At 42.8% G+C, this 22,682-nt stretch overlaps 1 protein-coding gene across 1 annotated transcript; it reads left to right on the top strand.

Moving 5' to 3' along the window:
- The first annotated feature begins 399 nt into the window (after positions 1-399).
- LOC110940153 lies at positions 400-4,521 on the top strand. Its single transcript, XM_022181714.2, has 9 exons — positions 400-1,142; positions 2,044-2,135; positions 2,438-2,540; positions 2,631-2,878; positions 3,072-3,203; positions 3,286-3,519; positions 3,589-3,776; positions 3,929-4,082; positions 4,156-4,521. The coding sequence occupies exons 1-9, from the start codon at positions 968-970 to the stop codon at positions 4,372-4,374; spliced, it is 1,545 nt and encodes a 514-aa protein (XP_022037406.1). The 5' UTR covers positions 400-967; the 3' UTR covers positions 4,375-4,521.
- The last annotated feature ends 18,161 nt before the right edge of the window (positions 4,522-22,682 follow it).

Raw genomic sequence — 22,682 nt, 5'->3', positions numbered from 1 at the left:
TGTAATAGATTGAAGGACTAAAAAATAATTATGGTTTAAAAGACCACTTTACCCTCATTCTAGGGGTTTATTTATAAATAATGGGAAAGAAGTTCTTAACTTTTGGGAATCCTTCCCTCATGTATTATAATATAGTATAGATATCTTGGGTGTATTTATCACACCCTTTTAGTAATCTTTATTTTGTTATTTGTGAATTTTAGGCGTGTTTTATAGTTGATATTTTGATTTTTTAAGACTTTTACACTTTTTAAGAAATTTGAATTTTTTATCCAACTCACCACTTAGATTAAACAACACATACAATTTTGTATTTTAAGGGAGGGAGGGAGGGAGGCATTTGAAAGTAAGTTTGATGAAGATGTCATGATCACTGCAATTGACAAAACACAAGATTTCAATGGCGTGATTCTTAAAAGACCACTTAGTCAAGACCCCTCTTTTTTTTCTCTCAGTCGTCACTTCAAATACCACCCAAATTCATCTTTTTCACCATCAAAAAAGCATCAACAAGAACTCACGCTCACCACCACTTTCTTGACTCCATTGGTTTCATAATCTTTAATAATCAATTCCCCTTTCTACATTCTCGATACATATACACAAAACCCCTTTTTTTGATTCTTTATTCTCTTTCTTTCTTTGTTTTTATGGCAATTCCATAACAAATTCCCCTTTTTCTTAATCTTTTCAGAAAAACCCAATCTTGGTTTTTAATGATTTATAGAAATATTCAAAGCCCATCTCAGTTTTGTTGTTAAATTGTTTGGTCCTATAGAAATCTTTATGCTCTTTGTTTGTTTGTAGGGCAAGTACATAAAGATTTCACCTTTGTTAATCTTTTTGAACACCCAATTTGGTTTTCTTGATTCTTGATGGTTAAAGTTTACAATCCCATGTGAGTTTTGTAGAAATATTTAAAACCCATCTTATTATTTTTTTTGTTATAAAGTTGGGTTTAGATTAGATGGTTGGGAGTGGTAGAATGGAGGTGGTTACCACCAAAGGGTGTTCAAAGATGTATACTGATATTGGTTGTGCAGTGGGTTCTGCTTCTTTTAGAGATTTTCAACCTCCACGTGTCTCAACCTCAGGCTCTCCATTTTCTGGTCTGATTATATGTGTTCCTGGTTTATCTAAAGGTGCCTCAATCTCCCTTTGATCATATGTTATTGTAATCTTTACTTTGATTTGCAGTTCACTTGATCATCATCCAAAACTAAACATGTTTTTGGCAGGCCTGGCCTGGCCTGCTAAGCTCGAGCTCGGCTTGTAAAAAGCTCCAGCTGGCGTGTTGCTCGTCGAGCCAGCTAGTTTAGTTTTACAACCGAATTTATCGTTTTTTAACATATTGATATACATAAAAACATTTATATTATTTTTAACATACGCAGAATTTATAAACCATAGAATATATAATTTATATATTGAAATTTGGTTATAGTTGTGAGTCATAAATTATTTATGTCAAATTTTTGAGCTTTAATATAACGAGCGAGCCAACAAGCCTTGCTTACCTTGGCTCGTGCCCGGCTCGTGCCCGGCTCGTTTGGAAACAAAGCCGAGCTGATTTCAGTGGAGTTATTTGGACACCCTTTGATTTCAATGAACTTTGTAGTTGAACGAATCCAACACAACCCCTTATAGTTTTTTACTCGATTTTTATAAGTGACTGCAAGATGGATTCGTTCAACCAGGGGCGCAGGATAAGTGGGGCGGGGGGCCCTCGAATTTTTCGCTCAGTAGTGTTATATATGTAGTTTTCGTATAGAATTTTTTGGGTATATACGTCCCCCCCCCCTTGCGTTTTCGAGGGCAAGCTTCGCCACTGCGTTCAACTACAAAGTTCATTACAAGTTAGAGGTCAGCATAAAGATGATTTTGGATCTCTTGTGTCATGAAGTGCATTCATTGTTAATTTATAGGAATTAATTAACTTTTGTGGTTGGTTTCATCTACTTGTCTTACATAATGTTTAGAAAAAGTCTTGCTGACCAAGTCTCTGACTTTTTATAAAATTTTCTTGTTGATGTTGACTTACAGAAGCAAGAAAACAAGTGATGGATGCAACTGAGAGATTGGGTGGTCAATTCTGTCCCCATTTTCATCCTCATTGTACACATTTGGTGGTTCAAATATCCTTTTCCATCTTCATTTTTATAACTTATCTCCTGATTTTGATCGATTTTCCGTATATAGTTGCATTAGTTATAAACAGTTGTCACTAATAAAAAAATGTTTCATTTCAAAAATACTTAAATACTTGTTCCAAGTATCCAAACCCGCAACTTAATTTACGTTTTACCTGGTCCCATAACTTATAAATTGTTACGCTCTTTGTCAAATACCTAAAATACCCTTTAACAACAGAAAAACAACGGATATTTTGGACCCTTCAAAAATATCATTTTACATTGAAAACTTAACATGTATATACAGCTCCCTTGAGCTTAAATCCGAAAATGTTTTAAAGCACGGGGAGAAGCAAGGTGCATATATCGTTACACTTGGATGGTTTGTCGATAGTGTGAGAAGAAACGGTAACAAATTTATACTTCTAATAATTCTTTATCTCCTACTTTAAATTATTTTGCTATCTAAATTTTAATGATCCTTTTTCATGTGTTTAGAAAGATTGAACGAATCACTATACGGTGTTAAGAGTTTCGGAGAGAATTACATGGCTAAGGATAATTTAAACAGAACCGGTAGTGGGAATCCTTGTATTCCTGTTGCTATGCTTGAAAATGTAACACAATGTAACTTGATCCCAAGATCAAGATTACATTCACCAGATGAGCAGAAAAGAAGAGGTTCAGTTTTTTCGGGTCAAACCTTTTATGTTGACCCAGATGTTTCGGTTGAGCTCCGGAACAAGGTATTGTTGATTTCCAACTTGCATAAGTAGTACTGCAAAATAGTTGGTGATCAATGTTTAAGATACTCAAAATGAATTAATTATTTACGAAACGTTTAAATATTGGACGATAAAAGTGTTTGTGGGTCAAACCAACTGTCCCAACATGTATCAAGTAGCTTCTTAAAATGCTAATAATTGGTGCATTACATAGGTTGTTAAAGCTGCTATTGAAGAAGGTGCTATGGTAATCGACCGATTATTATTTGGTCATGATGCATCTCATGTAGTGTGTGAAGGTTCTTCGGTTCTGAAATATCTTGGCCACTCCAATAATCTTGTTACGGTAAACCTTGTTGAACATTTTGCATCTATGATGTACTTGTTTGTACTTTTAAGTTTAACTGTTGGTACATGATGATTCTCAGCCTCAATGGGTTATGAAGACGGTGAAGGAGACTCGGTCACAAAGGCTTGTCCATTTGTCTGCTGACTTGGCACGCCACATAGGAACAACACTCGGCAATGTCCCACGTAGCAATATAGTCGATGTTTCACGAGATGAACAAAATTATCACAAGAAATTAAGCCACAAAGAGAACCAAAGAATCGCGATCCTTGCAAAAGAGGGGGTCAGGAACCGACGGGGAAACCATACACAGGTAATATTATTATTTGTGTTGATTAAAATCGAGCATCCAATGAAACTAGAGTTCGTATTGTGGTTGCAGCTGGCGGGTCAGAAACCAGTAAAAACGCAACCCCGAAGCATCCTTCTTGATTCGATCAACTGGACTATGTCCGAGCCATCATCAACCGCGTCTATCTATATGGACTCTTTTAGTTTGGATGATGCAAATGAAAGTATAAACGGACCCGATGCTTGTTTTGTGAATTTCTCACGACCATTGTCCGAGAGGTTACTTTCCGTTTCCATATCATGTTTTCTTGGATAAATAGGCGGGTTTTGTAATGATTCAAAACGGGTCGGGTTCAAACGGGGCGGGTCATGTTTAGTTAACCTGCAAACACTTTTTAGTAACGAATTACTTTGTTTTTCTATTAATGTAGGGAAAAGAACGAGTTGGTATTCAGGAACCACTTTATTACAATACTGTTTCCTGTGGACCGGTTGGGCGAGATGGGCCCCACTTCCAGGACGTTTTTCAGCGATACAGGGTTTAAACGTACACAGTTGCTAGATCATATTTATTCATTTTATCAGGTAACTAATTTTCTTGATAATATGTACAAACGTTTACATATCTAATTGTATTAATTGTTTATGTTATGTTTAGGAAAACATGTCAACATCCGAGATAGAGTTAGCCATCCACACTGATTCTCGGCATGCTGACAAGCTTCGTTCCAAGTACTCGAGCAAAGAAGCTGCAGAGTGTGGTTTCTTGAAAGTCAAACGCATTGACTTCTTAGGAAGTCGACGGATCTTTAAAATGCTGAAACATGTTCCTGGAAACTATGGTAATAATGTGTATGAGTTGTTGACTCGAGCATAGTCAATGAACATTATAGCACCACTAACAAAAATCTTATATGTTATATATATATTTTTCTAGTTATATGTAATACCTTGTTTTTGAAGAGAAGCTTATACACATTTTTACAGTTTCAATAGTAAAACTGCAACAGCACTTTGGGTAATAGAGGCATGATTTGACATCAATTGCTAATGTCCCAAATTTGTATTTACTTGAATTTGTTATGTTTTGTAATGTGTAAATTAACCTACATATTCATCACTCCGTGGAACGAACTCACACTCTTCGTCATACCCTTCGTCAATTGCAAAAAGGGTCATCTACTGTTGCGGAATGCAGGCGTAAGTTCAAATCTCTGTGTGATCAATTAGCGGCTATTGGACATCCGGTTGCCGAAACCGACAAAACTCATTGGTTTTTGTGCTGTCTAGGGCCTCAAATTGAGACTTTCTACTGCCCAATGTACTGTTAGGCCGTCACCCGTCTTCCGCGATCTGCTTTCTCAAGTCGAGAACCATGAAATTTTCCTACAGGCTATTCATAGTTCACAACCACCTCAGGCCGCTTACCTTGCTCAGCCTCAACACGGGTCCGGACGAGGGTCCTTTTAAGGGCATCGTGGCCGTTACCGAGGGTCTGGTTCGGGGGGTCGTTCACCCGGATCACGTCGCATGCCTCACTGCCAATTTTACGGAAAAGAAGGCCACTATGCAAGTGCTTGCCCTAACTTAGCCACTTTTGCCCAACGTGCTTCTCTGATTGACACCAACGTTGCTCAAGCCTTTCACGCCCAATGCCATGTGACGGGACACTATCTCGACTGGTGCGCGGACAACGGCGCCACAACCCACATGACGCCCTCCCCGGACTCCCTTGATGCATCACATACTTAAATTAGCAATGGCAGCTTCATGTGAGAATAAGATCATCAACATAGACTAGCAAATACAAGATGGAGTCGCAACTCTCTATGCACGCACATGGGTGCAAAATTTGCTTAAAATGTCTTGAAAACATCACTTTTGCACCACAAAATAAACTATTGATACAAACAAAAAAAAGTTAAAAAAAGTTTTAGTACCCACATTTAATAAATACTTAGTCACCAGGTTAAAGAAAAAAACTTAATCACATACATTTATATGCATAAAACTTGATACTAATGTGTACGAGTTGTTAACTTAAGCATAGTCAATGAACAATAGATGCATAAAACTTGATACTATTGTGTATGAGTTGTTAACTCAAGCATAGTCAATGAACAATATGACACTTCAATCCTTCCAATTGTATACTTGTATAGATCTTTCAAGTTGTATATGATTATTATATCTTATTTGGCATTATATTCTACTATTACTTAAAGTAGAAAGTCGGTGGCAAAGGCCACCGACAACCAACTTGTCGAATACCCAAATCCCTGATGACGTTCAAAGGGTCTTCGTTGACGTCGGAATATCCCAGCTTTCGTTGCTACAAAAAAGTAAACCGTTAGCCTCGTTACGGAGGGCCCCGGGGGGGATCCGTAACCAAGCTCCGGTGTGAGAATAAGTAACGTGCCGGAGAAAATGAGAAACTTATTCCGATGAGTGTGGTCACCGGAATATTTCTCAATGGTGTGAATTTAATAAATGTGTGTGTGTATTTAATGTATGAGAACTATGGTCGGAATAAATGTGAGAGCATTTAGTGATACCTTAGACTTGCCTGCTTGATCGTTGTTCTTCTTCCTTATATAACTGGGAGACCTTATCTCACATGTGGGATATCAACAAGATGATCTAACGGACTCTGTCAATCTTCGGGGGGCTCAGACACGTGTCTAACCCCCAACGGTAAGATTTCCTCCTCATTTAATGTTTCCGGCTAAGAGGTACAATGCCAGCCAAAAGATCCTCTTCATGTCATGCATTAAATGAGTCCTGTGTTCTCCTCCTTTTTCCTTCCCGCCCGTTTTCATATAAGGGAAACCTTAGAGGGCAAGTTAAACCGCTTTTTGTGCCTTATCTGTTGGGCCTGCATGGTAGCAGCCCAAGACGGGTAAATGGAGTAATCCATTGGCCCGTCGTCAAGTCGTCTTTAGTCCCTGGTTCTGAGACCCAAGGCTCATGATCCGGGGCTGAGTCATAGCTATTCAAAATAAATGATTTTCTTAGGTTAAGAATGTGGGACCGCCCTTGACTAATCATTACTCGCCCCTTCTTTTCTCGAGGCTCATTAACTGTCGAATATCAATGGCGGGGGTTTAATCCCCTTAATACACGTGCACAATTTTCAAATTTGAAGAGACGGTGATGTGACGGTTTTCTTCTTGTTAGTTACCTCTTTAAATACCCTCATTTCCCTTTGAACTTTTCTTAACTTCCACTGGTTTTTTCTTCTTCCTTCTTTTCCTCACATTTTTCCGATCATCGTCCCTCCCTTTACTATGAGCCGTACTGGCCGCTCTGTAATTCGGTCTGTTTTGACAGCGAAGGATTTGGAGTCCTTCGTTGAGACCTATAAGATTCCCGAGCGTTTTTCTCCTACTCTGCCAGGCCCTGATGAATCGGCCGAATGTACACCAGATCGGATTGTTCTCTACACCCTAGCGTTTTCCTCCTGTGGTGTTCAGTATCCCCCTTCTTCCTTCAAGATAGATTTGTTGCGCCATTTCGGAGTTCATTTCTCCCAACTGCACCCTCTAGGGTTTATGAGGGTGGTACATTTTGAGTTATCCTGTGCGGCGGTTTCCAGTGAGCCGTCAATTCCCCTGTTCTGTATGTTCTACAAGTTAATTTCAGATGGGGACTGGTTCACCTTCGCCAAACGGAAGGACAACATGTCTCGGCCCTGTTATTCTTTCATGCCGACCTCCACCTACCCTAAAGAATGGAAGAGCAGGTTTATCTTTGTTTCCGCTGCTATGATACCAGTGTAACACCCCATGTTTTCGAATGTCAAAGTCAAAGTCCAAGTCAACTTTGACTTTCTTGACTGTAGATAGTCGATTTTGTATTTTAGTTGTATTATGTGGAGTAAGTGTTGTAATCAGCAAGAACCGAAGTAATCGAATATGTTTTAACGCGAACCGACCGACGACTGTGAATGATAGGAAGTAACAATGCGATAAAGTTAACCTAATCAGCAATCAAACCGATCTAACAATCAATCGAACTCGAGACTCGAATTATGCAAATTGTGGTATTGTTATACGTGTGTGTGTGCCTTATGTGTTACTTGTGCGTGCTTACTTTATGTTTGGTGTGGTATTCAAGCAAATCAATCGAAAATCGAATCGAAACTCGAAAAGCAATCGAACTCAATCGAAACCGACATCGAAATGTGACTTATAGAAGATTGTATGTTAGATATAGTGGTTGGGATTAAAAGTAATTTGACTAGGAACTCTATCGTATCCATATCATCGTCCATCGAAATCGAAACATTGAAAATCATCGCAAAATACTCGAAGTGCGTGGCGGATCGAACAGGAAGCATCCTGATCGAACAGGCCAGCCGATCGGCTAGCACCTTGCCAGCCGATCGAGCAGCCTACTCGATCGGATCTCCCAGCCGATCGGCTGCCACTTTCCTCTTTTGGAAGCCTATAAATAGGGCTGTCATTGTCATACTTTCCATATTTGGAAAGCTCTGACCGAACCAGCTATTTCCTTCACCTTTTCTCAGATTTCTCTCAATCCCGGTAAGTTTTCACTCTAATTCTTGTACGTTTTTTATCATTACTTGATTCTACACCTTTCTATCTTTCAAAACTTGAATTCTAACCGTGAAATCACCAAGATCTAAGTGTTCTTGGGTGATGTCATCATGGTGTTCTTGAAGAACTTCAAACTTTGGCATCATTCAACCATGAATAGCTTAGATCTAACCGATTTCCACATAAACAAGTTAAGATCCATCAAAGATCTATACATTTTCATGATGTGAAGGATTGAAAGAAGGATTTCCAACTTTCTTTCAACTCTTTTACACTCAATGCTTTCAAACCGATAGAAACGGAGCTTGCACCGGCTAACTAATCATTCAAATGGTTAAAAGGTTCAAGACTCAGATTCTATGAACAAGGTTCACCGATTTCGGGTTAAACTCTAAAACCGACATTCCGAACCGTTCACCGGTCGGACTTGGGTGATTCCTGTCCGAGCCAAGGAAACAAGTAGGAACGGAGGTTATCACAGTTCAACACGTTGTCAAGTTACCTTGAAAGAATGGCAAATAAACAAACAGCCAAGTGTTAGATGAAAGGCCGACCAGGTCAGAAATGCTGGCCGAACGGCTAGGCTATTCGAACAGCCCAGCCGATCGGACACACCAGCCGATCGACCGGGCCAGCCGATCGGCTAGCACATGGTCCCACACTTCCAAACTTTTGAAGTATAGTATTGACGAAGTAACGTTCAATCGAATGGGTCATTCGATTGGTAAACATTACTGTTCGGGTCATGAGATACTATGCTTCAACACTTAATCGTTTTCACAACTCGTTCGTAGTAGGGAATGTCAGCCGATCGGACAGACTGTTCGATCGAGTGACATTCAGTGGAGGACCACTCCTGAAGTTCCTAGCCGATCGAGTAAGCTAGCCGATCGAGTGAGCTAGCCGATCGAGCGAACCGCTCGATCGACCGACTTGAAAGGTAGGAACACTTCAGTGTTCTCAAATGCTGCAACGAAAACTTCAAAAGTTCAAATCCTCAAACACAAACACACCAGAGGAAGAAACAATCCACTAGAATGGTCCAGCCGATCGAGCCAACCGGCCGATCGAACAGGACTGTCCAATCGGCTATACCAGCCGATCGAACAGGCCGTCCGATCGAACCTGCCGTTCGATCGACCAGCCCATTCGATCCATCCTTACTTGATTACTTTTCCACGTTACTTACCGTTATGCTATCGAACTATTCAGGCTAATCTTACTCTCAGCGCTCCCTTCAATCCACAATCAATCACTGTGAGTATACTCGATCCCTTTTTGCTTTTAGCACTTTTGGGTGTTACATACGTTACCTATCAAATCACAATCAAACACAAACTATTTGAACGCTAACCGAATGCATGTGCTATTTGACTAAATGAATGTTGTTTATTATGTTTACACGTGGAATGCTATCTACATGCCTTAGCAACATAGTACTATAGTTTGGACTCAGCACCCGTTCATACGGGGGTTGTTAAGGACAATTACTTGCATGGATTACGGTGGTAATCATGTATTGCGAACCATCTCGGATGGTCAACCCGCAGTCGTTGGTACCGATGGTCCCATGTCGATAATTAACATGCATCGTTTTCCTCTGTGTACGTGCCTGGTTATGCGTAAACTATCCAAACTCTATATGCTAATATTAAACTTGTGTGCTCACCTTTACATTTTATGTATTGACTTTATTTTAACGTATGTGACAGGTGTTTAAGGTGTTAGCTTGCTAGGAAAGCGAGGCAATAATAAAGCTTTAGAGTCCATCTAGCAGTTGTAGGTCGTAGCCTACCTAGGGGTCTCTAGAAGCGAATAAACTATGGCCATGGAGCCGTTGGAGTTGTTCGATCAAGCATCTATGGCATTAGTTGTCTGTAGATCTTTTCTGGATGAGACCTAATGACTATGGGCAGTACTTTTAAACATTTGGTTTGTAATAAATTGAATCTGAGTTGTCGAAACAGTACTATTTGTTTAGTTGTATTCTATGATAACTTGTTTATTTATTTGGGATATGGTATGGGACGTATCACTTAACTGAATTTGTAATAATAGTTGTTGTGGAAACTTCTGAACAATCTGTTTCGCTCAGTGCCGCGCCCTGATGATTCCGCCATCGGTTGGGGTGTGACAGATTGGTATCAGAGCCATAACTATAGGGAATTAGGCAGACACGACCTAGTCCGGGTCGCTGTCTTAGAGACCTAGACTATAGTTAGGAACCATCAGACCCAGTTTATGTGCCTTATTCTGTAATTCTTCACTATCACTGCGCCCAAATTTTCAACTACCGTCAGGCGATTCAGTCAAGAAGAGGTGTGAAAACCGCAAACTCCCGACTAAATTTCCTGACTTATGGGGATTTTTATTCCTTCATCTCGATATTTTCGTCAATAAACGAGGAGAATTATACCAAATCAGGTGTGAAACCCCCATTTTGAAGAAAGTTCTTCTCGATTTTACTAAAAACAAGGAAGAAATTGCTAAGCCAAGGGGTGAAACCCTAACCTTAGCAATTTGTTCTGTATTTTATTCATCTCACCAAGGCTTCGATGGACTCCAACGACCTGAACTCACAAGTATGACCTAGGAGGCGCGTGTGGAATGCCCAAGAATCGAGGCAGAAACACAACCTCTAGAGTCGGAAGTGATGACAAGTCTACTGTGAATAGTCGAGTTGCCTTGGTTAGTCGATGTCTAGTAGCCGTAGACAATCTATCTCTTGATTTTATATGTTTCGAATTTGACAAGTCATCAGGTACACTTGTTGATTTTATGTGTTTATGTGTGCTTTCTTGTTTTATGCTTATGTTTTGGGATATTATTCAATTTTGCTATCGACACACACGACTCGCAATTGCTGTTCTATCTCAATTCGACACCCAGCTATCGCAACTCTAAAACGATATCATACTATACTGTGTTGTACGACTAAGTTAGGTTATACTATACGATGCTAATCGATACGATATTCGAACGACACGCATGCTTTGAATGATAGAATCTTGAGGTAGTCAGAAAACTATATGTGCTTATAGGGGAATTAAGTGATATTAACTACCTCAGTGATTAAATGCCTAGGTAACTTACGTGTGTCTGTGTTTTGTGCTTCTGTGCTTCGGTGTTCTAGGTGTTCTGTGCTTATGTGTACCTGTGGTTATGTGCTTATGTGTTTATGTGATACGTATTTCGACGTGATTCTAAGCTTTAGGTAGTAGTAGACGTGTGAGGTGAGATTCGATTTCGTTGTGTTGAGACTCGTGACGATGTCTATTGCAGACCATGTCGTCGTCTGGATCCCGACCCCGAGCCCCACTTACCCGCCAGGAAAAGAGGGATAGACGTCTCGCTGCTATCATCTCCAAAACTGTGGCAAAAGCTGTGAGTGAGGTGTATGAAAACGCTAGCAAGTCGTCTGAAGAATCACGAGCTGAAATCCCTAAGGATTCAAGCAAGGCTGCTTTCAGCTTCAAGCAGTTCAAAGCATGCGGACCAAAAGAGTTTACTGGCGAAGATGGTCCAACAGCCATGTTTCACTGGTTTGACTCGGTCGAAGTCACTCTGCGCCAGAGCGGATGTCCTAAGCATCTCCGTACTCTTAATGCTACAGGCGTCTTCTAGTCCCGTGCTCTAGACTGGTGGACGGCCGAACGAAACAAGCGCGGAAATGATGCAGCTTACAAGCTATCATGGAAGGAGTTGAAAGCGATTATGATCGAAGAATTCTGCCCTCCTCATGAGCGCCAAAAGCTGGAGGACGAGTTCTGGGGAATCAAGCAGAAAGACTGAGACAACGCTGCTCTCACTGCTCGCTTCAAGCAGCTTAGCATTATCTGTCCTGATCAAGTCAAGACCTCAGATCAAGCCATCAAGAAGTATATCCGAGCCCTACCCGACTGTGTAGCCGACTTTGTCCACGCCGCCAAGCCAGCAACGATCGAAGAAACCTACCTACTCGCCGCTGAGATCAACGATAAGCGAGTAAAGTCTGGTTTCCGGGATAAGCAAACCAAGTCTCTGCATCAAGCCACAGCAACACCCACCGACTCATCTGCTCAATCCTCCAAATCTTCAAGAAGGAAGAAGAAGAACAACAACAGCTCCAGCAACAAGAGCTGTGCTGCCGCAACCACTGCTACTCCCCTACAATCTGTACCAGCTCAACAGCATCAGCACCAGCGTTCAGCTCCAGTGATTAATGCACCGCCAAGAAAGCGTGCATACACAGGCCCTCACCCACTCTGCCCGACATGTTCGTATCATCATCCAGTGGGTCTAGCTTGTCGTTTTTGCGCTCACTGCAACCTCTACGGTCATTTCACTGTGAACTGCCGTTATGGTCCCCGTCAAGCCCCAGCTCAAGCTACTGCCAACCAAGCTCTACTCCCTGCCCCTCAAGGCTAACCAGCAGCTCCAGCACCAGCAGTCAATGCTCGAGTTTGCTTTGCATGTGGTGACCCTAACCACTTTGCCAACAGATGCCCGAACAGGGTAGTCAAGCAAGAGCCCCAGCAGCAACAGCAACAACAGCAGCCTCAGCAGCAGCAGCAAGCAGCCCATGCCCGAACCTTCAACATCAATGCCCGCCAGGCTCAGGCGGATAACAACGTGGTTAATGGTACGTTCCTTGTGAATGGTATTTATGCATCATGTTTGTTTGATACTGGAGCCGATAACTGCTTTGTGTCATTTGAATTCGAGAAGCTCCTTAGTCGTAAGCGCTCTTATCTATCCTCGTCATTCGAAGTCGAAGTTGCTACAGGAAGAACTATTGCCGTTAACTCAGTACTCCGTGATTGTACTCTCGAACTCAACAATCACATCTTCCCAATTGACCTTATCCCGATGCAACTCAGAAGTTTTGACGTCATAATAGGCATGGACTTTCTTCGCGAAAACCATGTTGAAGTTGTGTGCTTCAAAAAGATGATTCGATTCTCGCTCGCAAATGGTGATCTTCTGTGTGTGTACGGTGAAACAACGTCGAAAGGTCTTAAGCTTATGTCGTGTATTCAAGCCAGCAAGTATCTCCGCAAGGAATACCGAGCCTTCTTGGCCAACATCGTAGTAGCGGAGAAGGGAAAGAAAAATAAAGTTGAAGTCAGAGATGTTCCAGTGGTTCGTGAATTTCCTCAGGTGTTCCCTGATTATCTTCCCGGACTACCACCAAGTCGTGATATCGACTTCCGTATCGACCTCATTCCTGGAGCTAACCCCGTTGCCAAAGCCCCTTATGGACTCGCTCCATCCGAAATGCGGGAACTCTCGAATCAACTCCAGGAATTACTCGAAAAAGGCTTTATTCGCCCAAGCACCTCTCCTTGGGGCGCGCCAGTCCTTTTCGTCAAAAAGAAGGACGGGTCATTCCGAATGTGCATCGACTATCGGGAATTGAATAAGCTAACCATCAAGAACCGATACCCTTTGCCACGAATTGACGATTTGTTTGATCAGCTACAAGGTGCAGCATGCTTCTCTAAGATCGATCTACGTTCAGGATACCATCAGCTGCGGATTCAAGAGGAAGACATTCCTAAAACCGCTTTTCGAACCCGTTATGGCCATTACGAATTTGTTGTTATGCCCTTTGGTTTAACCAACGCACCCGCGGTTTTCATGGATCTGATGAATCGCGTGTGTAAGCCATACCTTGACCGTTTCGTCATCGTGTTCATCGACGACATCTTGATTCATTCCAAATCGAAAGCCGAACACGCACAACGTCTACGTTTGGTTCTCGAGTTACTCCAGGGGAACCAACTCTATGCCAAGTTCTCCAAGTGCGAATTCTGGTTGGAGGAGGTTCAGTTTCTGGGTCACATAGTGAATAGTCGGGGTATCCATGTCGATCCTGCGAAGATTGAAGCTGTCAAAAGCTGGATTACGCCTAAGAACCCGTCAGAAGTTCGTTCTTTTCTCGGACTAGCGGGCTATTATCGACGATTCATCGAAGGATTCTCCAAGATCGATGTGCCACTTACCGCTCTTACCCATAAGGACAAGCCTTTTGTGTGGGGAAACGCACAAGAGACTGCCTTTCAAACCCTTAAACATATGCTGTGCAACGCACCGATTCTTACTCTGCCCGACGGAAGCGACAACTTCATTGTCTACTGTGATGCTTCTAACCTTGGTCTCGGCTGTGTTCTCATGCAGCGAGACAAGGTTATAGCCTACGCATCTCGTCAGCTCAAGATCCACGAGAAGAACTATACAACCCATGACCTCGAGCTAGGCGCGGTTGTCTTTGCATTGAAGATTTGGCGACACTACCTGTATGGCACCAAGTGTACAATCTACACTGATCACAGGAGTTTACAACACATCTTTAATCAGAGAGAGCTTAATATGCGTCAACGCCGATGGGTAGAACTTCTCAATGATTACGACTGTGAGATTCGTTATCACCCAGGCAAGGCGAATGTGGTTGCTGACGCGCTCAGCAGAAAGAGTTACGTGCTCAGTACTCGAAACATCCAAGCCCAGCACAACCTCGAAACCCTCATCCGAGAAGCTCAACATGCTTGCTTTAACGAGCGTACATTGAAGAAAGAAAGGATCTATCACGATGGAGCTCAGTTAGTAAGCAAACCAGATGGGATATTCTATTATCTGGACCGAATTTGGATCCCTAAGCGGACCGATTTGCGAAAGATTATCATGAACGAAGCCCACAAGTCCCGATGTTCTATTCATCCCGGTGCAGACAAGATGTACCAGGATCTGCGTTATAAGTACTGGTGGCCGGGAATGAAAAGGGATATTGCTCTGTATGTTGGAAGCTGTTTAACTTGTGCAAGAGTCAAGGCTGAACATCAAAGACCTTCTGGCTTACTCGAACAACCGCCGATACCTATATGGAAGTGGGAGAGTATAGCTATGGATTTCATAACGAAGCTCCCGCCCACGCCATCAGGTCACGACAGTATTTGGGTCATAGTTGATCGTCTAACGAAGTCAGCCCACTTTTTGCCTATACGAGAAGACTACAAGGTGGAACGACTAGTCCAAATCTACACCGACGAGATCATTCGTAATCATGGTACGCCTCGTGACATCATTTCAGACCGCGACGCTCGGTTCACTTCGCGATTGTGGGAAACGTTTCAAGCGGCCCTTGGTATGTCGCTTAATCTGAGTACTGCATTCCACCCTCAAACCGACGGACAGACTGAAAGGACGATCCGTACTCTTGAAGACATGCTCCGAGCGTGTGTTATAGATTTTGGTGGTAGTTGGAACAAACACCTGCCATTGGTGGAATTCTCGTACAATAACAGCTATCATGCCAGCATCCAAATGGCACCTTTCGAGGCTTTGTATGGTAGAAGATGTTGATCGCCTATTGTGTGGCACGAGATCGGTCACTCGCAACTAACCGGTCCTGAGATTCTACAAGAAACGACTGACAAAATCCACCAAATAAGAGACAACTTGGTAAAAGCTCGAAACCGACAGAAAAGTTACGCCGATAAAAGACGCAAGCCCCTTGAATTTGAAGTTGGTGACTACGTACTCCTAAAGGTATCGCCTTGGAAGGGTGTAGTCCGATTCGGCAAGAAAGGGAAACTCGCGCCTCGATATGTTGGACCTTTTAGGATTCTGGATAGAATCGGAAAAGTCGCCTACAGACTCGAATTACCGGAGGAACTCAGTAACGTCCACCCGACTTTCCACCTCTCTAACCTCCGAAAATGCCTTGCTGATCATGATCTGATCGTACCGCTCGACGATCTTCAGGTCAACGAAACGTTATACTTCGTGGAAAAGCCTGTCGAAATCATGGATCGCCAAACCAAGCAACTCAGACGCTCTCGCATCCCGATCGTGAAGGTCCGATGGGAAGGCAAACGAGGCGCGAAGTTCACTTGGGAACTCGAAAGCGACATGAAGGCCAAGTACCCGCAGTTGTTTAAATAAATAGATCTGAAGCATCAAATTGGTAAGTCACGGTGTCGTGTAGCCTTCGAGCCTAATTTCGGGACGAAATTCCCTAAACAAGGGGAGGCTGTAACACCCCGTGTTTTCGAATGTCAAAGTCAAAGTCAAAGTCCAAGTCAACTTTGACTTTCTTGACTGTAGATAGTCGATTTTGTATTTTAGTTGTATTATGTGGAGTAAGTGTTGTAATCAGCAAGAACCGAAGTAATCGAATATGTTTTAACGCGAACCGACAGACGACTGTGAATGATAGGAAGTAACAATGCGATAAAGTTAACCTAATTAGCAATCAAACCGATCTAACTATCAATCGAACTCGAGACTCGAATTATGCAAATTATGGTATTGTTATACGTGTGTGTGTGCCTTATGTGTTACTTGTGCGTGCTTACTTTATGTTTGGTGTGGTATTCAAGCAAATCAATCGAAAATCGAATCGAAACTCGAAAAGCAATCGAACTCAATCGAAACGGACATCGAAACGTGACTTATAGAAGATTGTATGTTAGATATAGTGGTTGGGATTAAAAGTAATTTGACTAGGAACTCTATCGTATCCATATCATCGTCCATCGAAATCGAAACATCGAAAATCGTCGCAAAATACTCGAAGTGCGTGGCGGATCGAACAGGAAGCATCCTGATCGAACAGGCCAGCCGATCGGCTAGCACCTTGCCAGCCGATCGAGCAGCCCACTCGATCGGATCTCCCAGCCGATCGGCTGCCACTTTCCTCTTTTGGAAGCCTATAAATAGGGCTGTCATTGTCATACTTTCCATTTTTGGAAAGCTCTGACCGAACCAGCTATCTCCTTCACCTTTTCTCAGATTTCTCTCAATCCCGGTAAGTTTTCACTCTAATTCTTGTACGTTTTTGATCATTACTTGATTCTACACCTTTCTATCTTTCAAAACTTGAATTCTAACCGTGAAATCACCAAGATCTAAGTGTTCTTGGGTGATGTCATCATGGTGTTCTTGAAGAACTTCAAACTTTGGCATCATTCAACCATGAATAGCTTAGATCTAACTGATTTCCACATAAACAAGTTAAGATCCATCAAAGATCTAAACATTTTCATGATGTGAAGGATTGAAAGAAGGATTTCCAACTTTCTTTCAACTCTTTTACACTCAATGCATTCAAACCGATAGAAACGGAGCTTGCACCGGCTAACTAATCATTCAAATGGTTAAAAGGTTCAAGGCTCAGATTCTATGAACAAGGTTCACCGATTTCGGGTTAAACTCTAAAACCGACATTCCGAACCGTTCACTGGTCGGACTTGGGTGATTCCTGTCCGAGCCAAGGAAACAAGTAGGAACGGAGGTTATCACAGTTCAACACGTTGTCAAGTTACCTTGAAAGAATGGCAAATAAACAAACAACCAAGTGTTAGACGAAAGGCCGACCAGGTCAGAAATGCTGGCCGAACGGCTAGGCTGTTCGAACAGCCCAGCCGATCGGACACACCAGCCGATCGACCGGGCCAGCCGATCGGCTAGCACATGGTCCCACACTTCCAAACTTTTGAAGTATAGTATTGACGAAGTAACGTTCAATCGATTGGGTCATTCGATTGGTAAACATTACTGTTCGGATCATGAGATACTATGCTTCAACACTTAATCGTTTTCACAACTCGTTCGTAGTAGGGAATGTCAGCCGATCAGACAGACTGTTCGATTGAGTGACATTCAGTGGAGGACCACTCCTCAAGTTCCTAGCCGATCGAGTAAGCTAGCCGATCGAGTGAGCTAGCCGATTGAGCGAACCACTCGATCGACCGACTTGAAAGGTAGGAACACTTCAGTGTTCTCAAATGCTGCAACGAAAACTTCAAAAGTTCAAATCCTCAAACACAAACACACCAGAGGAAGAAACAATCCACTCGAATGGTCCAGCCGATCGAGCCAACCGGCCGATCGAACAGGACTGTCCAATCGGCTATACCAACCGATCGAACAGGCCGTCCGATCGAACCTGCCGTTCGATCGACCAGCCCATTCGATCCATCCTTACTTGATTACTTTTCCGCGTTACTTACCGTTATGCTATCGAACTATTCAGGCTAATCTTACTCTCAGCGCTCCCTTCAATCCACAATCAATTACTGTGAGTATACTCGATCCCTTTTTGCTTTTAGCACTTTTGGGTGTTACATACGTTACCTATCAAATCACAATCAAACACAAACTATTTGAACGCTAACCGAATGCATATGATATTTGACTAAATGAATGCTGTTTATTATGTTTACACGTGGAATGCTATCTACCTGCCTTAGCAACATAGTACTATAGTTTGGACTCAGCACCCGTTCATACGGGGGTTGTTAAGGACAATTACTTGCATGGATTACGGTGGTAATCATGTATTGCGAACCGTCTCGGACGGTCAACCCGCAGTCGTTGGTACCGATGGTCCCATGTCGATAATTAACATGCATCGTTTTCCTCTGTGTACGTGCCTGGTTATGCGTAAACTATTCAAACTCTATATGCTAATATTAAACTTGTGTGCTCACCTTTATATTTTATGTATTGAATTTATTTTAACGTATGTGACAGGTGTTTAAGGTGTTAGCTTGCTAGGAAAGCGAGGCAATAATAAAGCTTTAGAGTCCATCTAGCAGTTGTAGGTCGTAGCCTACCTAGGGGTCTCTAGAAGAAAATAAACTATGGCCATGGACCCGTTGGAGTTGTTCGATCAAGCATCTATGGCATTAGTTGTGTAGATCTTGTCCGGATGAGACCTAATGACTCTGGGCAGTACTTTTAAACATTTGGTTTGTAATAAATTGAATCTGAGTTGTCGAAACAGTACTATTTGTTTAGTTGTATTCTATGATAACTTGTTTATTTATTTGGGATACGGTATGGGACGTATCACTTAACTGAATTTGTAATAATAGTTGTTGTGGAAACTTCTGAACAATCTGTTTCGCTCAGTGCCGCGCACCGATGATTCCACCATCGGTTGGGGTGTGACAACCAGAGTCTCCACCAATGAGGGATGTCGAGGCTGCCATCGAAGACAACATTCCTGTCTTGTCTGCTGATGAAATCGTCCAGTGGAAGCGCATGTATGAGAATCCGACAAGAGCCTTTACCTTTTCCGAAGGGATCCTGGCTATGGGAGGGCTGAGCCCTTCCTACTCGGTCCGTCCTAAGGCCTTTTTTGGCAAAAAAGATATTTTCATGTTCTTAACTTGTTGTATCTGTTTCTATTTTTTAGGGCTTGTGTAGTCATCTTTAGCATTTCCTTTGTGCAGAGTTGACTTTGTGGAGGTTGCTTCAAGGGGATTCCAGAGATGTTAAGTTTGTGGTGGATGATGAGGTTGAACCTGGTTTGAACTGGGGTGTTGAGATGTAGGTTACTGGAGGGTCCGCTCAGGCAGGGGGCTCTGATGCTGTGGAAGGAGATGAGGGGGCTTCTTCTGATGGAGAACAGAGTTCCCCTGATCCTCTTCAAGTTAAGAATTCTAGCCATGAAGATGAGGAAGACCTGGAGAGCCGTTTGGCTCGTAAGCGAAAAGCTGCTAGTCCCAAGCAAGCCCCGGCCCCGCGTGGTATTCGGCTGAGGCTCCGGAGTGCCAGTGGCCAGAAGGCCCCTCTCGTGTCAAAAGCTGCTTCTGAACTTCCTCCTATCGGGGTGAAGGGCTCTTTGTCTAAGCATCTGCGATCCTCCAGTTTTGTGAGCGAGCCTCTGCTGGTGGGCCCATTATCTATCCTCTGTCTTGTATTTGCTTTGTTTCGATGGATTTCTGATGTTTCCTTCTTTTTTGTGTTTGGAGCTGGGAAGCTCTCATGCTCCTGTCGAGATTCCTACTGCCCCTTCCTCTTCTCGTGTTAGGGATAAGACTCCAGAGGTAAGTGTTGCTCACATTACCTCAGCTTTTGAGATTTCTCCTCGCCATGCCACTGGGACCAGCAAACCTTCTCACTTTAAAGGTTTCACCTCCCGATCTCCTCTGGCTCCTTTGTTTGCCGATGCTCTTCCTGCCCCGTATGTCCCCAGGTGGAAAATCACTCAGTCCTCCGTGGTGGGTAACCCTGAAACTGCCCGGGACTTCTTAACTCATGCTGTTCCTCCCTCCCATAAATTTATGAATTCTGCCTTGAGGGATGATCTCTTGGATGATCAATACAGCATGTCGCTTTGCGAAGGTGTAACACCCCGTGTTTTCGAATGTCAAAGTCAAAGTCAAAGTCCAAGTCAACTTTGACTTTCTTTGACTGTAAATAGTCTACTTTATGTTTTAATTGTATTATGTGGAGTAAGTGTTGTAATCAAGAAAGAATCGAAGTAATCGAATGTGTAATTGACGCGAACCGACTTACGGCTGTGAATAGTAGGAAGTAACAATGCGATAAAGTTAACTAATCAGTAATCAAACCGATCTAATCATCATCGAACTCAAATCTCGAATTACGCGGATTTTGGTTGTTGCTATACGTGTGTGTGCGCCTTATGTGTTACCTGTGCGTGTTTACTTTATGTTTTGTGTGGTGATCAATCGAATCAATCGAAACTCGAAACTCAAATCGAATGCAGTTGAAACCGAATTACGACGAATGGTAACGTAAGGATAGGGTGAAATATAGGTGGTTGTAGGATATAGTAGTTGGGACTGAAAGTAATTTGAATAGGAAACTCTATCGTACTCGTATCATCTTCAATTGAAACCGAAATATCGAAAATCGTCGCACCGAACACTCGAACCAGGCTGTGGATCGATGAGGCTGTCAACCGATCGAACAGCCCAGCCGATCGGACGGGCTGTCCGATCGAGCAGGCTGTCCGATCGGGATGCCAGCCGATCGGCCATCCCTTTCCTCTTTTGGAGCCTATAAATAGGGCTGTCATTGTCATTCTTCACCACTTTTGGAAAGCTCTGACCGACCAGCTCGTGCTCCCCTCCTTTTCTCACATTTCTTCCAATTCCGGTAAGTTTTCATCCTAAATCTTGTACTTTCTTGATCAAAACATGCTCCTACACCTTTCTATCTTTCAAATCTTGATTTCTAACCGTGAAATCACCAAGATCTAAGCATTCTTGGATGATGTCATCATGGTGTTCTTCAAGAACACCATGTCTTGGCTTCAATCCACCATGAATAGCTTGGATCTAACCGATTTCCACATAAACGAGCTAAGATCTATCAAAGATCTAAGCATTTACATGATGTGAAGGATTGGAAGAAGGAATCCCAACTTTCTTTCAACTCTTTTACACTCAATGCCTTCAAACCGATAGAAACGGGGCTTGAGTCAACTCACTAATCATTTCAATTGTGGTCTGATTCAAGATCCGGATTCTATCTACGAGGTTCACCGACTTCGGGTTAAACATGAAACCATGGTTCCGAACCGTTCACCGGCCTGACTTGGGTGATTCCTGTCCGAGCAGGAGGAACAACTAAGAACGGAGGTTCCCTAGTTAAGCTCGTTGTCAAACTACCTCAACATAACGTCAAATAATCAGAACAGCCAAGTGTTAGACGAACTGGCCGACCAGGTCAGGATGTTGGCCGAACGGTTAGGCTGTTCGAACGAACAGCCCAACCGATCGGATATGCCAGCCGATCGACCAGGCCAGCCGATCGGCTAGCATACGGCCCCACACTTAACAAATTCATGAAGTATGGTATTGAACGAGGTACTGTTCGATCGAACAGCTGTTCGTCAACATCAACACATAGTCGATTTTCAATTCGTTTGTCGTGTAGGAATGCCACCCGATCGAACATGCTATTCGATCGAGTAGGCTGTTCGATTGAGTGACATCCTGATGAGGACTACTACTGAAGTCCCTAACTGATCGGTTATGCCGACCGATCGAACGGACCGTTTGATCAATCGACCTGAAAGGTAAGAACACTTCAGTGTTCTCAAATACTACAACGAAAACTTCAAAAGTTCAAATCCTCACACACAAACACATCCTACTCAAAGGAAGAAACAATCCACTCGAACAGTCCAGCCGATCGAGCCTACCGGCCAATCGAACGGACTGTCCGAACGGATTGTCTAACCGAACGAACATCCCGTTCGATCGAACCTGCTGATCGATCGACCAGGCTGTTCGACCCACTTACACTCGCTTCCATTCTACGTGTTATTCATCGTTATGCTATCGAACTGTTCAGGCTAACCCTACTCTCAAGCGCTCCCTTCAATCCATCAATCAATCGCTGTGAGTATACTCGATCCCTTTTTGCTTTTGGCACTTTTGGGTGTTACATACGTTACTTATCGAAAACACAATCGGTCACACTACTCAAACTATTTGAACGCTAGCCAATATGCATGTATTACGTGACTAAATGAATGCTTGTTGATTGTGTTTACACGTGGAATGTTGTCTACTTGCCTTAACGACGTAGTACTATAGTTTGGACTCAGCACCCGTTCACACGGGGGTTGTTAAGGACAATTACTTGCATGGATTACGGTGGTAACCATGTATTGCGAACCGTCTCGGACGGTCAACCCGCAGTCATTGGTATCGATAGGTCCATGTCGATAATTAACATGCTTCGTTTTCCTCTGTGTACGTGCTGGTCATGCGTAAACTATTCGAACTCTATATGCTATTATCAAACTTGTATGCTCACCTTTACATTATATGTATTGACTTTATTTTAACGTATGTGACAGGTGTTTAAGATGTTTGCT

Source organism: Helianthus annuus, chromosome 5 (genome assembly GCF_002127325.2).
Source record: "Helianthus annuus cultivar XRQ/B chromosome 5, HanXRQr2.0-SUNRISE, whole genome shotgun sequence".
NCBI lineage: Eukaryota > Viridiplantae > Streptophyta > Magnoliopsida > Asterales > Asteraceae > Helianthus > Helianthus annuus.
Note: the sequence above shows the minus strand (reverse complement) of the source record. Positions and strands in the feature narration are given on the sequence as shown.